At 39.6% G+C, this 19,628-nt stretch overlaps 1 protein-coding gene across 1 annotated transcript in view; it reads right to left on the reverse strand.

Annotated features, from left to right (window-relative positions):
- The window catches only part of ITGAV (integrin subunit alpha V), a 46,371-nt gene that overhangs the window by 23,018 nt on the left and 3,725 nt on the right, over window positions 1–19,628 (reverse strand). Inside the window, exons 2-11 of the mRNA XM_068196400.1 lie at window positions 19,172–19,299; window positions 7,037–7,128; window positions 6,412–6,526; window positions 5,115–5,176; window positions 3,544–3,589; window positions 1,921–2,046; window positions 1,167–1,211; window positions 953–996; window positions 807–863; window positions 360–412 (exon numbers count right to left, since the gene is read on the reverse strand). Of these exons, the coding sequence (XP_068052501.1) occupies window positions 360–412; window positions 807–863; window positions 953–996; window positions 1,167–1,211; window positions 1,921–2,046; window positions 3,544–3,589; window positions 5,115–5,176; window positions 6,412–6,526; window positions 7,037–7,128; window positions 19,172–19,299 (768 nt within the window). The remainder of the gene's footprint in view (window positions 1–359; window positions 413–806; window positions 864–952; window positions 997–1,166; window positions 1,212–1,920; window positions 2,047–3,543; window positions 3,590–5,114; window positions 5,177–6,411; window positions 6,527–7,036; window positions 7,129–19,171; window positions 19,300–19,628) is intronic.

Here is a 19,628-nt window from a genome sequence, read left to right on the forward strand (position 1 = left end):
TTCTCTTCTCTTCAGCACTGTTAACTCAGCACTGGAGTCAATGCTCACATGAAATTTCACTATCTTTAAATTCAACTGAAGGCAAATATTTATTGACCAAGTAAGCACAAATATAGAAAAATTTAATGGACCTTAAGCATGTGAATATACACATGTATTTATGTAGATAAATGCAGAAACAAACCTACAAATGTTCATACAAATATGGAGTGTTAGCAAAAGAGTCATGCAGATGTGTTAAACCAGCAATGAAGACAGAAATCTAGATTTTGGGAAAGACCTTTTAATAAAAGCTATTTTTTTCTTTCCAGAAACAAGTTGGATGGCATTGGTGAGAAGAGGGAGAAGAGGACACTTACTTGTCCCCATTGATATCTGTGGCAGCCACCGAATACCCAAAATAGGCAGCCATCTGGAAAACAAAATTCAAACCAAACCTATGAGTTGTAGTGATACAAACAAACAACTTTACACAAATCTGTACACAAAATACATCAGCTAGATGATAATATAGGCCACAAATTTTTTTTGTTCCTTAAGTTTTTGTTTCTCTTCCATACTCTGTTAGAAAATAAACCCATCGGTTACTTTTCCCGTTCCCTCTGTCATGATCCAGTCTCTTTCCCAGCTCTCAAAACAGGCAGCATTTCCTTTATTTAAATAAGATTAGAATTCCCTCAGACTTCATAAAATTTTGCTTTGGCAATCAAGCCAGTAATATGAAGACTGTTATCTAGTACCCTAAATACTATTGCAACATAGGAAAGGCTTCCTGGTCACCCACCAGACTCAGCAGAGCCACCCACCTGCTCTCCAGTGAAGTTGTACATGGAGGACATGTTTTTCCCATTGTAAATGGACACCTGCACGTGAAGAAATACACATTACAGCACACCAGCAATAGTCTCCTTTTTTTAATTTATTGTAAAGTTTGATGTTTGAAATATTTTACCATGCCCAGAGTTCTTGCTGCCCGTGGAACTCCTGATACAAAGTCTGAAACATAAAGCAAGACACAGATAACAGTCAGGTCCCAAGGCACAGTGACTGCTGAACAGAACAGCTCATTCCTAGCACTTGATGCATTTCCCTGTGCATTGTACCACTGATTTGAAAGATCTGCCCAGCCTATTAACATGATGCTCTTACTGAAGCAAGGGGCTTACCTTCGATGCCATCACCATTGAAGTCTCCAACAGCCACTGAATAACCTGCAGAGACAAGATGAGGCTTTAAAAACCTTATTGAACCTTTCATCTCTCTCTACACTGTGTCTCTGTGAACAGTCCTCCTCTCTTCATCTTAAAATGCACTGGTAAAAATATTGCCTTGAAGCAGCTTAGACTATGAAGAGCTCCAGGAGTGGCTGTAACTTATCAGTATCCAGGAATTCGAGATCAGAATATGAACATTTTAAGATTATTATCCTGAGAATTGTCCTGGTATTTCCTTGCTTTTTTCCTGAGCCTGGTTAGATGTTTGTGAAGCAAAATGATGATTTCCCACTCCTCATTGTTTTTCTTCCAAAACACAATTCTTTAACTTTTTTTTTGTTTTGTTTTGGTAGGTTATTTAGAAACAGCTGCTTTTAAATAACAAACAAACAACTACCAATGTGACTAACCTCTCCTATAAAAATCACACATTTACCATTCCCACATTCAGCCTGAATCACAGAGCACGGAAAATCATGAAAACGTTTCCATTTATTTTGTCATCAGGTGCTTTTTGAGTCAAGCCTATGGCAAATAACTGCAATAAATAACTACAATTCCATCATACATAAATGAGTGCATTTTCAGGAATGTCACCCCCTTGTTATCTGTTAGATGTGGAATTATTAGTTGTGTGATTTAGATGTCAGCATCAGTAGTGGCAGGGAGTGTTGCAGGTAGAGGTTTCTCCTTTCCCACCACGTACCCAAGTAGCTGTCATCAAAAGCAGCACTGGCAGGTCTGGTTGCTAGCTGGTCATCATACTTGGTGCTGTAGACTTTGGAGTCATACTTTTCCACAATCTCTGTCACTCGATCAGAAATCAGCTGGCCTAAAGAGAGAGAAAACAGCTGCAAACCACAACCAGAATTGGTGGACTCCTTCACTGAAGGGACTCATTCACAGAATGCTGCCCTTGGAAGCAGCGGCTCTTCCACAACACTGACCAGAAAGGGGCCAATTGCAGCAGTACCAGGAAGGACACGAGTGAAAATATGGATCCTACTCCAGCAAAAACGTGTGCATGTATTGAATCAAAGGCACACACACAGTTCTCACTGCAGAGGCTAAACTAAGGCAGAGCTTAAAAGGCAGGGCTGAGATATCACATGCTCAGGGTTGTGCAGAACTAAGCCCTTTGGGTGCTTCTTGCTCAAATTCCACAATAGGAGAGCCTGTTTTGGCAGACAAGAAACCAATAAAATGAACAAAAATGAGATGAGCACAGTGTATTGCCATGTTCTCCATTTTCACTTCATCAGCCACTAGGTGGTGACTCCTTTACATTCTTTTCTTCGAGTCTAAATTAAAGGTTGAATCACCAAAAAATCCCATTCAGCATGGCACTTACTTCACATACATATTCATATGTATATGAAGGGAAGGGAAAACTCCTCCTCCAGTATCTCAGCATGTGGAATAAAAGTTAAGGTTGAAAAGTCTTGTTCTCAGAAGCACACTATTGTCTTCTATTCAGAGCCAAGTGGGCTTTTTTGGTAGTAGTAGAAGAGGATGAGGTTGTTTTGGCAGATGAAGTGTCACTTTTACCAAAAAGCAATCAAATGAATACAGGAACCTAATTTATACAATATTGTATCTTCAGTTTATCTTCAATAATTCAGTTTTGTTTGTAATTTAAAACACAGGACTGGAACAAGCCTCCTGTGCTGCTGCACCTACATGTAGGCTGGCATGATACAGAAAATCTATTAATAAATGTTAGAAGTTCCACTAAAGAGCAGGCAGCAGAGTTTGGCAGCTGTGTCCTGATAACAGCAGCACCCTCCTTTGAACAGAGAGCTGCAGTTAAAGGCTGAATAATCCTGATTCCCACATGAGCAAAGTGTACAGGTAATGCCAGGTAGAGGTAAAATGTGCCCTGCAGCACAAACCAATTAATACAAATGCAAAACATCTTTGCCATCAGAGGAAAACAATGAAATTAGAGGGGTATTTCTCATTGAAAATGTACACCTTGTATGTGTGTCAAATTATAAAACATGTACATAGCAAAACAAAATATGCTAAAGGAAACTCACGCTGTTGATGAAAACAAATCCCACATTCCCATTATCATAAAGGAAAATGCCTTTATGATAATGGAATTATTTAAAACACAAAGAACATCTCTACTATTATTACTGTAACCATTATCTGTGGTTGCCTTGATTATTCAGGAGATATTCTTAAGAACAAAATAGTATTTCTGCCAGTTTTCTTACTGACAAAGACTCTGACAGCAGCTGGAAGACCGTGGATCAAAATTACTAAGAGGACAAAGAAAAATCATAAAGGTCAACTTCTCTGTGACTTAAATGATATGTCTCACCTTGCCAGTAAAAACTTCCAGGTCCTCCAAGCAGCACCCTGTCTCCCTTGGAAGGGAAGAAAAAAAGGAAGACAAGAAGAAAAATTAAAACCACATGAGGCACATCTAAAGCCAGACAGCACGTCCTGTGTTTGTGGGAAGAAATCCCACGCACGTACATCACTGTAGCTCTGCTGACCACCACACATTTTCCTTTTTGAAGGAGTGATTAACTAGAAATGCATCTTGTAAAATACTAACAAAAACTTCCAGTGACTATTTCACCCATTTAGAATTCTAGGCAGAATTCAGTTTTTATTTTAATAGACCCTTCTTCCTCCATAAACGTATGGCAATAGGAATACAATTAGGAGAAAACTCAGAGAATATTACATCATGTTTTTAAGTCAGTGCACAAAACAGTGTCATCTTCTGCCTCTGCCATTTTCTGTAACTTATCATTAGAAAAGCTTAATTCATAACTGTGATGTAATTCCCCCACTCCATATTTCTTGGCACAACTGCAATTCACAACACCATTTTATGAAACTTTAACCACATTATCTATCCAAGGGCTGGGAATTTGCTCTGTAAGTATTGAATTAGGCCATAGGCTTTGCTGCATAATTAAGCCACTTATTCAGGTTTCAATCCTAAAAACTCCTATATTCATCACTCCGAAAAATCTAGGTCAGACATTTGGAGATACACCCTTGCCCACTCTAAGGTTTTGGATTAGAGCCCAAAGTTGGTTTTAACCAGGCCTGGAACCTGCACAGTGACCCTGAGGGTGTGTGCAGAGTAACCCAAACACTCACAGTCCTCTCCTGCACTTGGCAGTTTCCTCTGGAGGAAAACCAAGAGTGGCTCTGGGTTAAGACTCTGGGATATGACCTCATCCTGAGATGTGAGAACCCAAAAAAAGAGCCACATCACAAAAAGGGCTTGCATAGTCTGAACACCTCCTGACTCTGCTCAACCATTTCACTGTGCAATATAAAACACTGTAGTACCTTCTTAGCTCTGTGCACAGTTTTACTGTGCGTGGATTTCAAAAGTAATTTTGAATTTGAAAAAGAACTAGAACAGGCAGGTAGAACACAAAAGAAACATGTCAGGTAAAAAACCCTGTACTTCTCCTGGCTGATGAGAAACTCAAACATGATTCACAAGCACATTGTTTACTAGTTCCCTGAGTTGTTATTCCTTAAGAAGTAACAATAGCTATGCACCAATCCCATGTCTCAAAAATCCTGACTATTACACTGAATTCACTTGAGGACCAGCTGCAGCAGAGGGGTATGGCAGGAAGCTGGGAAAGCAGATTATTTGTTCAGGACATAGTTCCTACAAGAGGTGAAAGTGTGCTGCTATGAAGATGTAGGGAGAAACAGGTTTATAAAAGCTCTTTAAGTGGTTTCAAGTTATTTTTTGGTTTATTTATAAATTTTGTTTGGTTGTGGGCTCGCTTCCCACCAGGAACAGGAACGTTTGGTTTCATAATAGCTGTGATTCTAAGTGCTCTGTATCAGGAGGGTTTGCTAACTTGTAGCTGTCTGCTGACCCACAGAAATGATAAAAAAATCACATACCTTTGTGAAGTCGATGCTAAATCCACCTTGACAAAATCCCTGTCCATCTGCATCAATAGTTGCTACCACAGGAAAAAAGGATAGACAAGAAAGAGGAGAAAAATGAATTAAGTATTATCAGTACTTCATCAGTTGCAGTACTGCAGATACTTTTCAGTGCATCTCCCTATGTAAACTTGCACTGCTAAACTTGAACCTTGGAATACTTTTCTCCTTAATCAGTATTTTCTCTTTATCAACAACTCCTAACCAAATGCTGTAACAACTTTAGGGCTGGCCTAATTGATATGTAACATTAGCACATGTTCTAGCCTAGCACAGTCAAAGCAAACAGCAACCCCATATTCCTTTGTATTTAATCTTCAAATGTATTGGGAAAAATATATTTGCAATTTCTATTCAATGAATAAGATATTTGGAAAAGAGGGGATGAGTTTTTCCTTTGGTATGGAAAAGAAAGCTGAATTGGCTTAAAAAAAAAGAGCATACCTGGCTGAAAAAATACCTCCACACTGACACTCAACCCAGCAAGAATTGTTATGGCTGAATCAATTTTAGGATTACACAGCTTTAGAATAGAAATGCTGGGAGCTCCTCATCTGAAAATGTGACTGCTTAACTAGCATGATTTAATTTAATATTTACTTATTTAACTTCTTGTTATGCTGGACCAGGCTGGATTTTATTCCTGCTGTTCACAAATTATTTTCAGCAAATAAAAAGTCAATCCTAACTTCAACATTCAACTTTTAGGTTATAAGCTTCTAAATAATCTATCAGTCCAACTAGAGGAAATAAATGCAAAGCATTTGGAAAATAAGACTCCAAATGCTGAACAGTTAATATAATTTAAACAATGCATCACTACATGTGTATGCACACAGGGACATCAGGGCCTATTTTTGCAAAACCTTGTCTTCTAAAATGAGCTTGCACCTTAATGTACTTGAATAATGATAAAACACTTGAGATTCATAAGAATTCCAGAGCTGGTCTTTGAAAAAGCACTTGCTACATAATTTTGCTTGAGTGATTACTACAGAATTGGTCCCTTCAACAACAGAAGTCCTCAAGCCCAGTGATACTTGGACCTAAGATTTTCCTCTGGCCTACAGTAAAGAAAACAAGGTCTGCATCATGAACCTCAAGTGGAGAATTCAGATGCTTGGATCTAGTTTTTAAGTTTTGTTCTAATTACTATACATTGAAGGGAGAAATAGCTGTAAAACATTCCACTCCAAAATGTGACACCAGAGGAATTCCAAAGAGAAAAGCAACGTAAGAGCCCTATACTTACTTGACCTACAGGGAGCATATTCCACAAATTTTGACCCAGCAAGCAGGTAACAAGTTCCTACAGGCTCTCTCTCTTGTTTTGTTTCAGTTCTCCAGTGGTACAGTGGAGCACAGGCCTAGGGAAGAACACACAACAGTGAGGAAACAAACTCATCTTGACAATACTGGTGGGTATCAAATAATACAATGAATTTCCAATTTTATACAGAAAAGCAACAAAAAAAAAAAAACCTGGCAGACGTATCTCGTGTTATTAGAGATTTGTACTATCAGCAGTGGGGCAGAATTACCATCAGTTTGTATTTTATAAATGGCTAATTTATATCAAGAATTTTAGAAATAATATTTTCTTAAAGCAACAGCTGTGAAGTGTTCATCAAGAATTTATAGCACATTCTAACTTCATCAAACTAATTTTACTACTTTCCTTAAAAGTAGAAAAAAATGCTCCTACCTTTGTTCCTAAGGAGTTAAGAAAAGCCTAGCTAAGAAATTCTAAAGAACAGACAATTCATGCTGATTAGTGGGATTTCTTTTTTTAAATTCTAAGTTATCTGGATGTCTTCACATTTTCTTCCACTGCAATATCTCAGTACTGATGCATCTGAAGGGTATCAAAGACCTACCAGAATTTTATCATTTTGGGATCTCACCGAGGCTCCAAACCACTGATGAGACTTAAATTCCAGCGGATCATCAGGAGCAAAGTCTCTGTTACCTACAAAGAAAAGAAACAAGAAGCATAATTTCACAGGAACCTGTACAGTAAAAATGAAAAAAAAAAAAACAAAAAACCCCACACTAAGCCATTGGTTTTGATGCATACAGAGAAAATCAGGATCAGCAACATTGGAGAATAGCACGCTTTGATGGAAACAGGCTTTAAAAATTATTTATTAGTATTTTTTTATATCAAGGGCCCAAAGCAGCTATTTTTGCACACAGAGCATTGGTACAATGCTGATTAGTTGTAAGAGCTCAAAGTTCATAGCATGTTTGACAGCCACACAGTAAATACTTCATAGCTGAGATATTTGACTTCCAAGCAGATTACAGCACTGCTCAAGGAGCAGAGCCAAAGCCCTGTTAGGACTAATGCTTCTAAAAGAAATATTGCCTGGATTAAATCATGTGAACTTTGGCTAGAATCAGGAATGAGATTCTTCTCCCAGTTCCACCAAGTGGTAACATCTCTATTCTGAGTGTCACTGCAATGCAAAAAGGAGGCAATTTGCAAGCTGAAAAGACATGGGGAAAGGGAGCAAGTTAAAGACTGAGTAATTTGCAGTGGTGTCTGATCCATTACGCTGGCTGGTAGAAACAAGCAGTATTTCTGCAGGTGTGAATGCTAAAAGTCATAGAATTATTTGGTGTTTCTTGTGTACATTCATTGGCAAAATGAGGAAAAATTTGCCAGCATAATGAGAAAATCGATGTAACACTTTGAAAAACATACCTTTGCTAAAAGTTCCCTAAATGGCTGGTTTAGAGAGCCTAAAACCTCAGGAACTGATGAGGCAGCAGCCACACATCACTTGCAGAGTGCCAGGGGATGCCCAAACCCAGCCCTCCTATGAATCAGAGACTTCGGCCACTTGAACCAGAACTTCCCTGCTTGTTTTACACCTTGTAAAGAATGCTTTGTCTGCAGAGTTTGCATTACTTCCTTTAGGAAAGTCCCATGAAAAAGACAAAAAAGATTTTAATCTGTCAAGTCAGCCAAAACAAGCAAGTACCTGGACTATTTTTGCTCTCAGGTTAGAGCTACACAGAAACCAGTGCCAAGCACATTGCAACACAGAGAACTATTGTGGTTTTTGCTAATGTCATCAAAGGCAAGTAAAACCTCCACCTTCCTCTGTCCCCTCCCCTCCATCTCTTACTGGGCTGGTGCTAAAGGCTTGGAGGGTCAGCACATCTGCACAGATTTATGTACATTGAACATAAATCATTGCTGATGGTCAGCACATCTGCACAGATTTATGTACATTCAACCTTTATACTCTCACCCTTGCACAGGCTAAAATGTAGCTTGGAGACATCATGTCACCTTTTAATGGTACAGAAAAACAAACCCAGATCAAGATGTTTTCCAAATAGGGAACTACCTTTGGCACACACAGAAATCCCTGTTTTATCACCATTTTCTTCTGTTCCTTCTCTTTAACTATGAAAATCCACCCACAGATAGTTTTGCTCAAAGGCATGACTGGATGAGTTTCAGATGAAGCTGCCACCCAAAGGGGAAGCAGTTCCCATTTGCTCCTGTCCCCGGGTTCATTCCTGCTGCCCATGTCTCTCTTGCCACTACTCCCCTGGTCACATCATGAACCACCAAAGAATGAACCCTCCTAAAAAAGTATTCAGCAGGATGAGGTTCCAACCCAGCTGGCTGCATGGGGAAGGGAGCAGTGCTAACCTGCTGGAGAGAAGACAGCAACACAAGGCTGGGAACTATATCCTTTTTGGCACCAAGAGGGATTTAAAAGTGGTTAATTCATCTTTTAACCACACCCAGGATTACGTAGCCTGGAAAGACAGATTTGGCTTCTGCCCTCTACTTGTCCAGCTACTCTTAAATACAAAGAGATGGCTCAGCTTTACTTGCCAAACAATATTAAACTTGGGGATAGTTGTAGAGCAGCACTTTATCTTTTCTGTTGGATACTTATAAAATACTGTGTATGCATGGCAAAAATAAAAGCTGGTATAGCAGTTCCATAGTGTAAAGTAGAATCCTGTTGTTCTATCTACCATAAAGGTGTCTAGGATGCAAACCTCCCACAAGTTTAAAACAGCAGGCAGGGAGTAGAAGGAAAGGCTGTTTTGCAATAGGGAGTAAGCAGCCATTCTGCATTATCAAACTGATTTTATCTCAGCTGTTAAGGAAATTAGCTCCTTGAAGTCTGGGCTGAGTAATAAGAATAAAAAATACAATCAAAAGAAAGCCAAGTACTGGTTACCACCTGCCCATGGTCTATACTGACTGCACTGGAGAAGAGGAGAGCCAGCAGAACAATCAGCACAGGCTGCCAAAACAGCTCCTCTCTGCCTTTTCCCTGTGCATTCTTCAGCTGCCAAGAAGGATCAGTGTCCAGGACAGCATCTCCTGTGGTGTTTAGGGGACAAAAATATTTTTCTACAGTATTAAAAAGCCCTGTTTCAGCTCTAAATTGAGGATAATATTAGAAATCTCTATGCTTTCAGATACAACCAGAAGCTGGCACATAAAAGCCCCAAATCTCCAAACCGGAAAGCAAACGAACATGACCACAAAGATAATTATGTGCCAAATGTAGTTTCTGTGCCAGATGTCATGACTTCAGAAGCCAGCATCATAATTTGTGAAGGCCTGAACAACAAATGAAGAATTCTTACAAAAACCCCACCACCCCACAGAAAAATGTGTTCCATTAGGCAATTTGGCAAAATGGATTTTATTTATTTATAGCACCTCTATTGTAGAAACATGCTGCAAACATCTCAGTCAAGTTGTCCCACGTCAATGCAGACACACATAACAAAGCAAGATGTGCTACAAGGCTAAGATGGTTTAGATTGAGTTTCTCTTCTATTAAAAGCTTCTTTAGGTTCTTTAAAGCTAAGTGAGGAGGTTTTAGGGAGAGGGCCTTGAGTTCAGCTTGCAATTAGCTGCAACACTGGAAAGTGCATGAGGACAGAAGATCTAGATCAAGTGGAAAGTATGTACATTGGAAATACTGACAGAAGTCTCAGGTAAAAAATTGATACCAGCCAAATCTGATGTTAACTCTCTATTAGAGAAGAAAAGTAACCTTTTTTTAACCTATACTCACTCAGAATTCTCCCCAGGAAAAACTGTGCAAATAGATTATAAGCCTTTCTCTCAGATCCAAAGAGAAACTAATTTTATGAGGAAATCTGGAAAACACCCATTCAACAAAAATCCCCTCACGTTAAACAAGAAACCATTTGAGTTTTTCTTCATGACTGGGAAAAACAAACATTAAAACACTTAAATGTGTGCCCTCACTGAAGCAGTTTTAACCACAGTTAAATGTTGAGTTATACCATAAAGTAGATGTGTCATGGGAAGGTACTGGACTGACTTCAGCATTTCTGTGTTTTATTGCAAAAAGCCTGACCTGATTATAATTTTATCTTTGTAAAACTTCTAGTGGTAGTTTTATATATATACACATATATATAAAAATTAAAAAAAAAAAAAAAAAAAGAACAAGCTTTCCCCCATACCCTTTAAAAACAGTACCTACCTTAAATGAACCAAACTGTATTACAGGTAAGATTTAAACATCCAGGGATTTATAAATCCAGCCCAATGCTTAGATGTATTATAATCAGCCTTAGTCCTATAAGGGTTCTTGTAGCCTTAGTGTATTTCTTACAGCCTTTTCTTGTATTTCTGAAATTTCAGAGTATTCCAAAAATACCCTACACATGTCTTTAAGCCAATGATTTACATTTTAGTCATAGAATCACAGAGTGGTTTGGGTTTGAAGGGACCTTAAAGGTCATCTCATTCCAATCTCTCTGCCATGGGCAGGGACACCTTCCACTAGACCAGGTTGCTCAGAGCTCCATCCAACCTTGCCTTGAAAAAGCCTAAAAAAAGTCATTCAGTCAAATATATCTAGGCAGGACAAACTATATTCTGACTAGATTTATTCAAGAAAACATTCAGAGTTTTTATACAATGCCATATGTCAGACTAAAATGCAACTGCTACAGGGACTTGTACTTGATGGGTCATTAATTCCAGGATTATGTCATATGACCATGGGGTATTATTTCCTATTTGTAAAGGCAGCTTCTGCCCTGGTCTTTCCTTTGCTCTTTCTGATTGTAGCAGGCATCACATGATGATTTTACATGACTCTTTCAATAGGAAAAAAGGGCTGACATGTCAAGTCAACAGTGCTGTGTCTCACAAGGTACTTTCTAGGCAGAGGGCAAGAACAGAATTAATATTAAAACAAAAACAAAAAAAAAAGTGCATTGCTGGTGGACCAATGGAGCACTCTCCACATTCTCTTTATCACATTCCATAAAATTTGAATCAAAAAATGAAAATTAATGTGGAAGATGCTGGGTAGAAATTGCAGAAAAAGAAAAGAAATCCATCTTCCAAAAATAATAAAAATATCACTTTTTTCTTTTTTCAGTGATAGATTTCTTTTACCTACCACCTTTGCATTGTTGGCACATTCTTTTCCCAAGGTAAATGTTATCAGTTACAGGAACAAAGGAGTTACTAGGAAAGTCCTGCTGTTGAGTAAGAGGATCCAGTTGTAACTTGCAAGCCCGCCTGTTTTTATGGTAATGAACAAAGTGAACTAAGACATTTACCCCATCTTCAGACAGACTTAGCAGAGATGATCATGAGTCAAGAGGCACTGAACTGATGAAATCTGGTTCAGTGTCATCATACTAAAAACACTTAAGAAGTTGTAAAATGTAAATAGTCACCCAATTCACAGACCTCTTGTTAAAAATAAACCTCTTTGTAACTATGCCGATTCCACGGAAATGAAGTTGCCCTGCTAGGTAAAAGGAAACTACGCAGCCAAAAGAAAGACAAAGCTATAAAACATGCAAGAGCCCTCTTTTCGTAATAGAAGAACTTTATGCAGTGTAAAGTATCTTTCATCTATCATTAGATGACAGATTTCAACTTCAGTTGACGCAGCAGGAGCAAGCGAACACAAGCTCATCTTCACTTGAAACTCCCCATGCTGGGAGGCAGCTGATGCTCTTTAGCAACCTTGGTTTATCCACAGTGTTTTGCAATGACTCAGGGAGAGGGGAATACAGACCTTCCCACTACTCCCCTTCCCTGCTCTGAGGTATGAATCCTGCTTTTCCCCCGGGCGGTGCTGGAACAAAAGCATCTTTTCCTTTGCCTAATAGAAATACGCCTCCGCTTTTTTTCCAACCCGTCATCCCCCTGCGAGCCAGCCACATCCACACAGAGCCAACAGTGTTCATGCAGGAGTCTACCTAATCACTAAAGCATGAGCAGTTCTCTGCTGTCAGCTCTAACAGCATGGGGAGGAGTTTCCATAGGTTCTGCTGCTCTCTTCTGCATTCAGAGCAGCACCCGGACCCCAAGGCACGCTTCAGTCACCCAGCACAAGCAAAAGGATAACAACCAAACTTCAGGGGGACTGAGGTAATGAGAGACTTAGCCAGCTAAAAATCAATCCATTTCACTCCCAATCAATGCATGGTCTTCACAAGATTTATTGCTTTATTGCTGACGAAATCAATGTCCTCTGAGATTGAAATTCCCCTGTGGATTCCGTGGTGATACCAATAAAGCAATCAGCCAAAAATAAAGCAGCCCTTTGTTAGAACAAGCTATTTTCAAAGAATACCGACCTATCCCACACTTCCTTACTTTGTAAGTGGAAATGATGGAGTTTTGGACATTTGACTGTTTTGCACAAATGATCAAAATCTCCAGGAGGGAAATGTAAGCTCATGGCACCCACTCCAGCCATAACTTCATCAGCAGATCTTACGGGGCATTGCTACAGCTCAAAGCTGCCTGAGGCAGTTAAAATACCCACTTCGAGCTAAATAGGTCACAGATAGAACCAGCCATGCCAAACTGGTGGTTTAGGATTCCAAACAAAGCCTCCTATTGTCTAGGATCACCCACTGGGGGGATACAAAAAAAAACAAATCTGAAAACGTAAGGAGTAATCAGGAGCGTTCTTTACAAGGGTATTTCCTTTGAAAAGTCTCCTTCTCTTTTAGCACAAAACAAAAAATCCGGTCTCCAAAGAATTATATCCAAAAGCATTTAAACACAAACAATTTCTCTAAAATTACTTTGTTGCATCAAAACTTGGGAAGGGGGAAGAGGAGGGACAGTACAACTGTGAGTGATAAAACTTTCTCCAGGCAGAGGCCACACTGAATTCTTTTCCCAAAGCAGCAAAAACACACCGCACTGAGCTGAAAACATTTGAGATGCTCCTAGTTTCTAGTATTCAACAGCTTCTGCAAGTCTCCCCAGTCTTGAATTTTGAGATCTGCTGCAGAGAATGAAAGCAGTAGGGAAAGCTTTCCTCAGGAGAAGGAATGACCACTCAGCCATGCATCCCTGGTTTACCACAGGTCTCAGAAAAGCAAAACAATCCATTGTCTGAACAAGCAAATCTTCCTGGGCTAAACACGAAATCTGCTCAAGAAATCTGCAATTCATTAGCATAGAAGTTCAAATTGGTTTTTATGAGCATATTTTCCTTTGTAACAGTTCATAGAGCTGTCTGCATTTCATCAGACAATTCTAAATGCAGCAGCTCTTGAGGCAGTCTCAGGACTGCACTTTTTGGTACTGACATAAAGAGCTACAGTTTCAAACATCTTGTACTGCAGCAGATACATTTCTCAATTACAGTTTTCTTTTAAAAAGCAGCAGGTAATAAAATAATTTGATTAAACTTTTATGAAAAGCCATAGACACATGAGGAAACCAAACAATTTCCCACTATTCTTGACTGATGATGAGCTAGGAGGCCAATAAGAAAAATAAATTATTATAAATAATTATGAAGATTGTTTCTCTTTGGAAAGCAAGCACATAGGACATTTTTGATTTATATTAATTTGCCACATGTATAGCCTGATTATCTCCAACTGGTTACATGGGTCTCTGAATAATTTTTTGTTTGTTGAGATGAAAACTCAGCTTGATTCCCTAAAATTCCAGGAGCAAATAATGGAGGTACTAGACGTCAGACAATTAGCTAAGTGTATCAACCCTGCCATTCCATGCATGCCTAAATGCAAAACACAGAATTAAAAACAAAGATGATGTGTTGATTTTCCTAAAAAGCACATTTGGCCACCCCTCTGCTCACTGGTTTTGTTGTGAACTTTTGATCCTCCTGCTGCACAGAAAAAATATGTTTGATTTTATGCACAGAAAACGGACAACTACCCAAAATAAATTTAACTTGTGGAATACCCTTTAACTTTCCAGGAATCTTTATCCTGAGGAAGATTATGGAAACACTATTGGCTATATCTGGTACTATCTATGAAAAATTTGCTGTGCCAGTCTGTGAAGGCTGTGGAGATGAAAAAAGGAGAGGGAGACTGATACATCTATAAAACAAATGGATTTGGACCTTGGCCTCAGAACTGATCAGAAACAGAAAATGGGCTGCTGTATTAAGTGCATTCCCTTCACGGTTTACCCACAAGAAGTATGTTTTTCCTGGAAAAAGCTGCTAAGCAGCTGGCAGAAAAAGCAAAGTGCTAAGCTTTTTAAGAGAGGAACCACGTCTCTGGTCAGTCTGGTAGAAAGGGCTCAGCCAGGTGCAAAAGCAGTTTTTCCACAATTTGTTCTCCCAGATACTTTCTTCTTCACAAAATTCAGAGCATTTCCCTATTTCAATGGATTTAAACAAAAATTAAACTAAATTCTCGGTCACAACATTATCCAGTGTGGAGAACAGAGAAGAAGGAATGAAGATAAATATTTACCTTGAGCTACAACCTGTGATTTTGCTTAATTTGAATGTGCAATGTAAAACATCTTGCAGAGGGGAAAGGATTTATTATCATTGCTTGTGTTTATGAAAATTTTGAAGAATATGCTATCTTGAGACTACAAATTTCCCTTCACTGCTTGTCCTGGAAAAATAGGGCCTCCTACACATTCTGAAAGTCTGAAAGTTAACAGGGACAGAGGGGAAAAATTCCAAGTATTTTACATAGCAATTGAATCGAAATTGTGGTCATGCTTTGTCACTTGTAGAAAGAAGTCAAGATATAGAAGAAAACCAATACCAGGAATTTTAGTTTTGTGACAGAAGCCTGTTCACTGCTGAATTAACAAGGTAAACAGGAAGAGGGTTAAAAAAGTGTTTAAATCAGACCTGTTTCTGTCTAGACTTGCAGGGTAACCTGTTAAAGTAACAGCAGCACTGCTTCATATTTCAGTTTTGCATAGGACCAACAGAGGTGTGCAGGTTAGGAAGCTTGCTCTGGTGATTGAGTCCTTCTTAACCTACAACCCTGATGTGCTCCTAAGAGCAGAAGCCAGCCCGAAACACTTGCCTGATTACATTAGAAATTCTTTTTTTAAAAAAAGTATTCAAATTCTAGCCCAGTGACACAAGCACACACAGCACAGCCATGTGCACCCTGAACTTCAGGGCAGACTCTCCCACACACGTCTGTTATGCCACTTTCCCACAGCCATAACTGTGTTAAATCAAAGCCAACTGATGTCAATGCTAAGAGGCTGAGAAGCCTCACAGCGAAGCATCTTTACATTTGGGAAGTGTTAATGTGCCATATAAACATTTTGCCTTCCAAAGCCACCATATATACCAGAATGTCAAAAGCAATTAGTGTAATGTGCAGAGAAACACACAGAATATTCTCCAGTGTATTTTCAGTGAGTATAACCACTGTGCTGAGAGATCCAGGACAAGGGGAGATTCCTTTCCACAAATTCTCCCTACCCATGGCTGGGGGTGGGAACTAGATCATCTTCAAGGCCCCTTTCAAGCCAAACCATTCTGTGATTCCATGAAATATATTGCTGTTTTAAGTGAGAAAATATGCTGTGTAAGAACATTGCTTTTTTAGCCAGAGGTTTAAAAATTATAACAACTGCTTTTGTTTGATTTTGTTTTTTATGTTACAGGCTGATGGGAAGGGCATGAAAATGAGGGAAAAACATGTAATTTCAGCATGAGAGCTACATAAATGACATTCCACAAATGGACTCCTACTGCCCAACTCCCATCCTGACAGAACTCAGTGGTTACCCACAGGAAGGAATACACAAAGTAGTAAATTCTGTAGTACAGGAACTATCAGCTCAATGACTTATCTCCTTCCTCCAGGGCAGCTGGGGTGAGGGTAAGTGCAAGTAAGCAAGCAATGCTGCTGAACTTCAGGGCTGGAACAACTCTTCCAAAGGTTATCTTCCAGCAGCTGGTACCTTCCTTCCTGGGCTACAGAAGAGCTGTGGCATTTGATCACATAAATGACCACGCTGCTCTGCAAATATGATATTAAAGCCAAAAGCAAGAGCTAGAAAGTAAAACCCAGCCCTGTCCAACCAGTGAGCTCAGCGTGGCTTTTGTATAGATGGGGAAGAGAAACAGACCCATAAAGCTGCAGAAAAACTTAAATAAAAAACAAGGAATGTTTAAGAAGAAATAGTCTTAATTAAGAGTAATAGAACAACATCTAGAGGAAGAAACCCTGCTTGCTGGACCTCTGTAAAACCTTAGTCTCATATTTATTTGTGATAAAAGATGAAGGGGCAAACACAACCCTACACAGTCAGAACAAGGCTTGCTCTTTCCTCCATTCCCTTGCCACGTTCCCTCTGGCCTGCCCTCACTCACTGCTTGGCCTGCTCTGCCATTTCCAGCTGTGCTACCTGGCAGAAGGAACCAGGAGCAGGAATAGGGTCATGACTCCTGTCAATTATGGGGCATCCAACTCCACATACAAAGTTTAGCATCATCAGGCAAACAGAGGAAAGCCACAAGTACAAGCATTCTCATTATTTTCACAGGTCAGATTTCTCACTGGCTGTAAGCAATTAGAAAATTACTCTGAAGAAACACATCTAAGTAATGATGCAGAACCTGTTTTTTCCAGTAAATCTGGGAGGGAATAAAAAATCTGCCTCGTATCACAGGGCTAAGCAACACCTCTGGAGTTACAGATGGTATTGCACAAATGATAAGCAGTGATGGATGAGCCTAGATTCCTGCAGAGGCTGCATTTAGTCATCTACAAAAAGCCCCTTCGCATCAACACCACAAGTTAGTGGTCAGATCTTCCACTTCCTGCTCCCAAAGTGGGTCAGGAGTTTTCCTTAAGCCCTGCTCCCTAAAAAGGCAGGGACAGGCAGGAGCAGGGCTTACAGTGTTGGCAGTGACTCTGTCACCAGAACACAGGGAATGAGCACTGTGTTATGCACAAAGAAAAAGACATTTTCTTTTTTGTCTCAGGGCATTTATTATTTTATCAAGCTGAAATACAATGCCCCTTTTCACCAGGATAATAATTGACAAATGCATTATTCCCCCATTCATTGCCTCAAAGCTGGAGTGAGTTAAAGCCTGCCTGAAAGAAATCCTCTTAAGCCCTTATGACCTGCTATTTTTACTGTTAAATTTCAAGCAATTAACATGCCTGTTCCTTAAAGGCAAATGACAAGCAAAACACTGTCTGTTTGCCCAGAAGCATGTCCCTTAAACACAGACATGCAGGAAAGCAGCCAGTGGTCTCTATCAACTCCACCTGGCACATGGAAAAGCCTACTGCAAATGTTCATGTTATAAACACATAAATGCTCTGTAATTCCCATTAGAAGATGTGTCTAGAACCTACACATGTGGCTCATCTTTCCCCACCAGAAGTTTTTGGCTATAATATTAATGATTATTATTAACTAGGGACATCGAGATTCTTTCTTAAAAGCACCCAAACTAACAAAAAGTACACTTGTATTCTAGTAAACAATAAGCCCAGAGAACAACAACAAAAAGATGGTTATTATAATCTGGTTTTGCTGCCTTGACACTGATGCAGAAAAAAAGTCAGACTTTGCAGCTTATTAGAGATTTTTAGTAATCTGACAGATATGTTCCTGTAGAACGATATGAGAAAATGATAAATGAGTGAAGGAATGATAATGACTTGGGGTTTGTGGGTGCCACTACATACTTTTTTTCTTTGTGTTTTTTGCAATGGAACTGGTGACATAGTGGTTTTCACAAAAAGATATGAAGACTTCAGAAATCTGAACACCAACAAGGTTTTTGGCATACCTTGACAGCGGAATTGGAAGAAGGGCTTCTCCAATCTACTGCACATGATTAAAAAAGGCTGCATCAATCTAGCAACTTCTAGGCTGCCAAGTCAAAATACTGGCAGAGGCAAGAATGAATTACAACCAACCAGACCTTCAAGGCGCAGGTGTTTCCTCTGCCTTACCACATGGGTCTTGCTAATCCCCTCCCATGACATGGGGAAGTTTTTCTGCTGCTCTGAAACTTGCTGTGGAAAACAGGATTCAGCAGCGAGCGGCTGGAGCAGAAAAGCACATGCAGTGCATTCTCATGACCTGCCACAGCCTGTGGAAATCACTGTGTGCACCAGAGCATGAAGAATGACTGAAATATTTCATGTCCTCACTGCTGCTGCTCAGCTCTTCTGTGCTTCAGCAATGCGTAAGGAATGCCTATTACCTGAGTGCTGCTATCATAGAAGCCACAGACACTGTAGAGCTATATCTGAGGGGAACAATTTTAAAAATACATTTTTCCACAGTTTTTAGGACATATTCCTGGTTTCAGATGAAACTTCTGGGTATTTCTGCCTAAACCACCTTTGCTGATAGTGAAAAGTATCTTTCCTCATATGACACATTCTTAATAGGAAGAAAACCCCTCAGGGTTCATTGGGAATTAGGTTACAAAATGTTTTAGAATTGCTGGAAAGTACAGAGGAGAAATATAAATAGGTTAAAACACAAGAAGAATGATGTTTGCTCACTCAGGCTTTCAGCACATAGCAGGAACAACAGAATTCTAAAAGAGAGGAGAGGAAAAGGAAAGCACGAGCAAGCCTTGACTAGTTGCCAGTCAAAAACCAACCACATTCACACTGACCATGGAAAAATCCTACAGGGACCTGAAACCTTTCTGCTTCCCCACAGCAGCATCAGAGCAGAGACATTCCATCTCGCCCACAGTGAGCCACCCACACATTACCTGTGGCATCAAATACAATGGGCTGGCAGTTCCTGTTTGAGTTCCAGTTACATTTGAGCACCTGCCCTCCCTCTACGATGTTGTGCTGGGTAGTGTTTGCTTTCGGAGCTCCCACCAGAAGATATGTCCTGCAGGAAAAAGAAGAAGCAAAACAAAGGTTTCAACACCTAAGGCACAGCTGTTATAACTTTATGGCATCTGAAGAGTTAATAAAGTAGAAGTCTTGCCTAATCTAACTCCAACTCCAACTACTCTCAGCTACAGAGAAATTCATATGAGGTCCTCTTTTCTGCATGCAAAAGCATGCAAACCCCCCCACCATTTACCAAAAGAAGAGAAAAAAAAAGATATTACAAATGTGAAGTATCCTCGCCTCTTTAGGATTATATTTTAAATGAGAGAAACACTTTCATGTCTTCTTTTTTCCTTTCAAAGATACGTACATGTACATCTGAAG

The sequence above is a fragment of the Anomalospiza imberbis genome, chromosome 7, assembly GCF_031753505.1.
Source record: "Anomalospiza imberbis isolate Cuckoo-Finch-1a 21T00152 chromosome 7, ASM3175350v1, whole genome shotgun sequence".
Classification (NCBI taxonomy): domain Eukaryota; kingdom Metazoa; phylum Chordata; class Aves; order Passeriformes; family Viduidae; genus Anomalospiza; species Anomalospiza imberbis.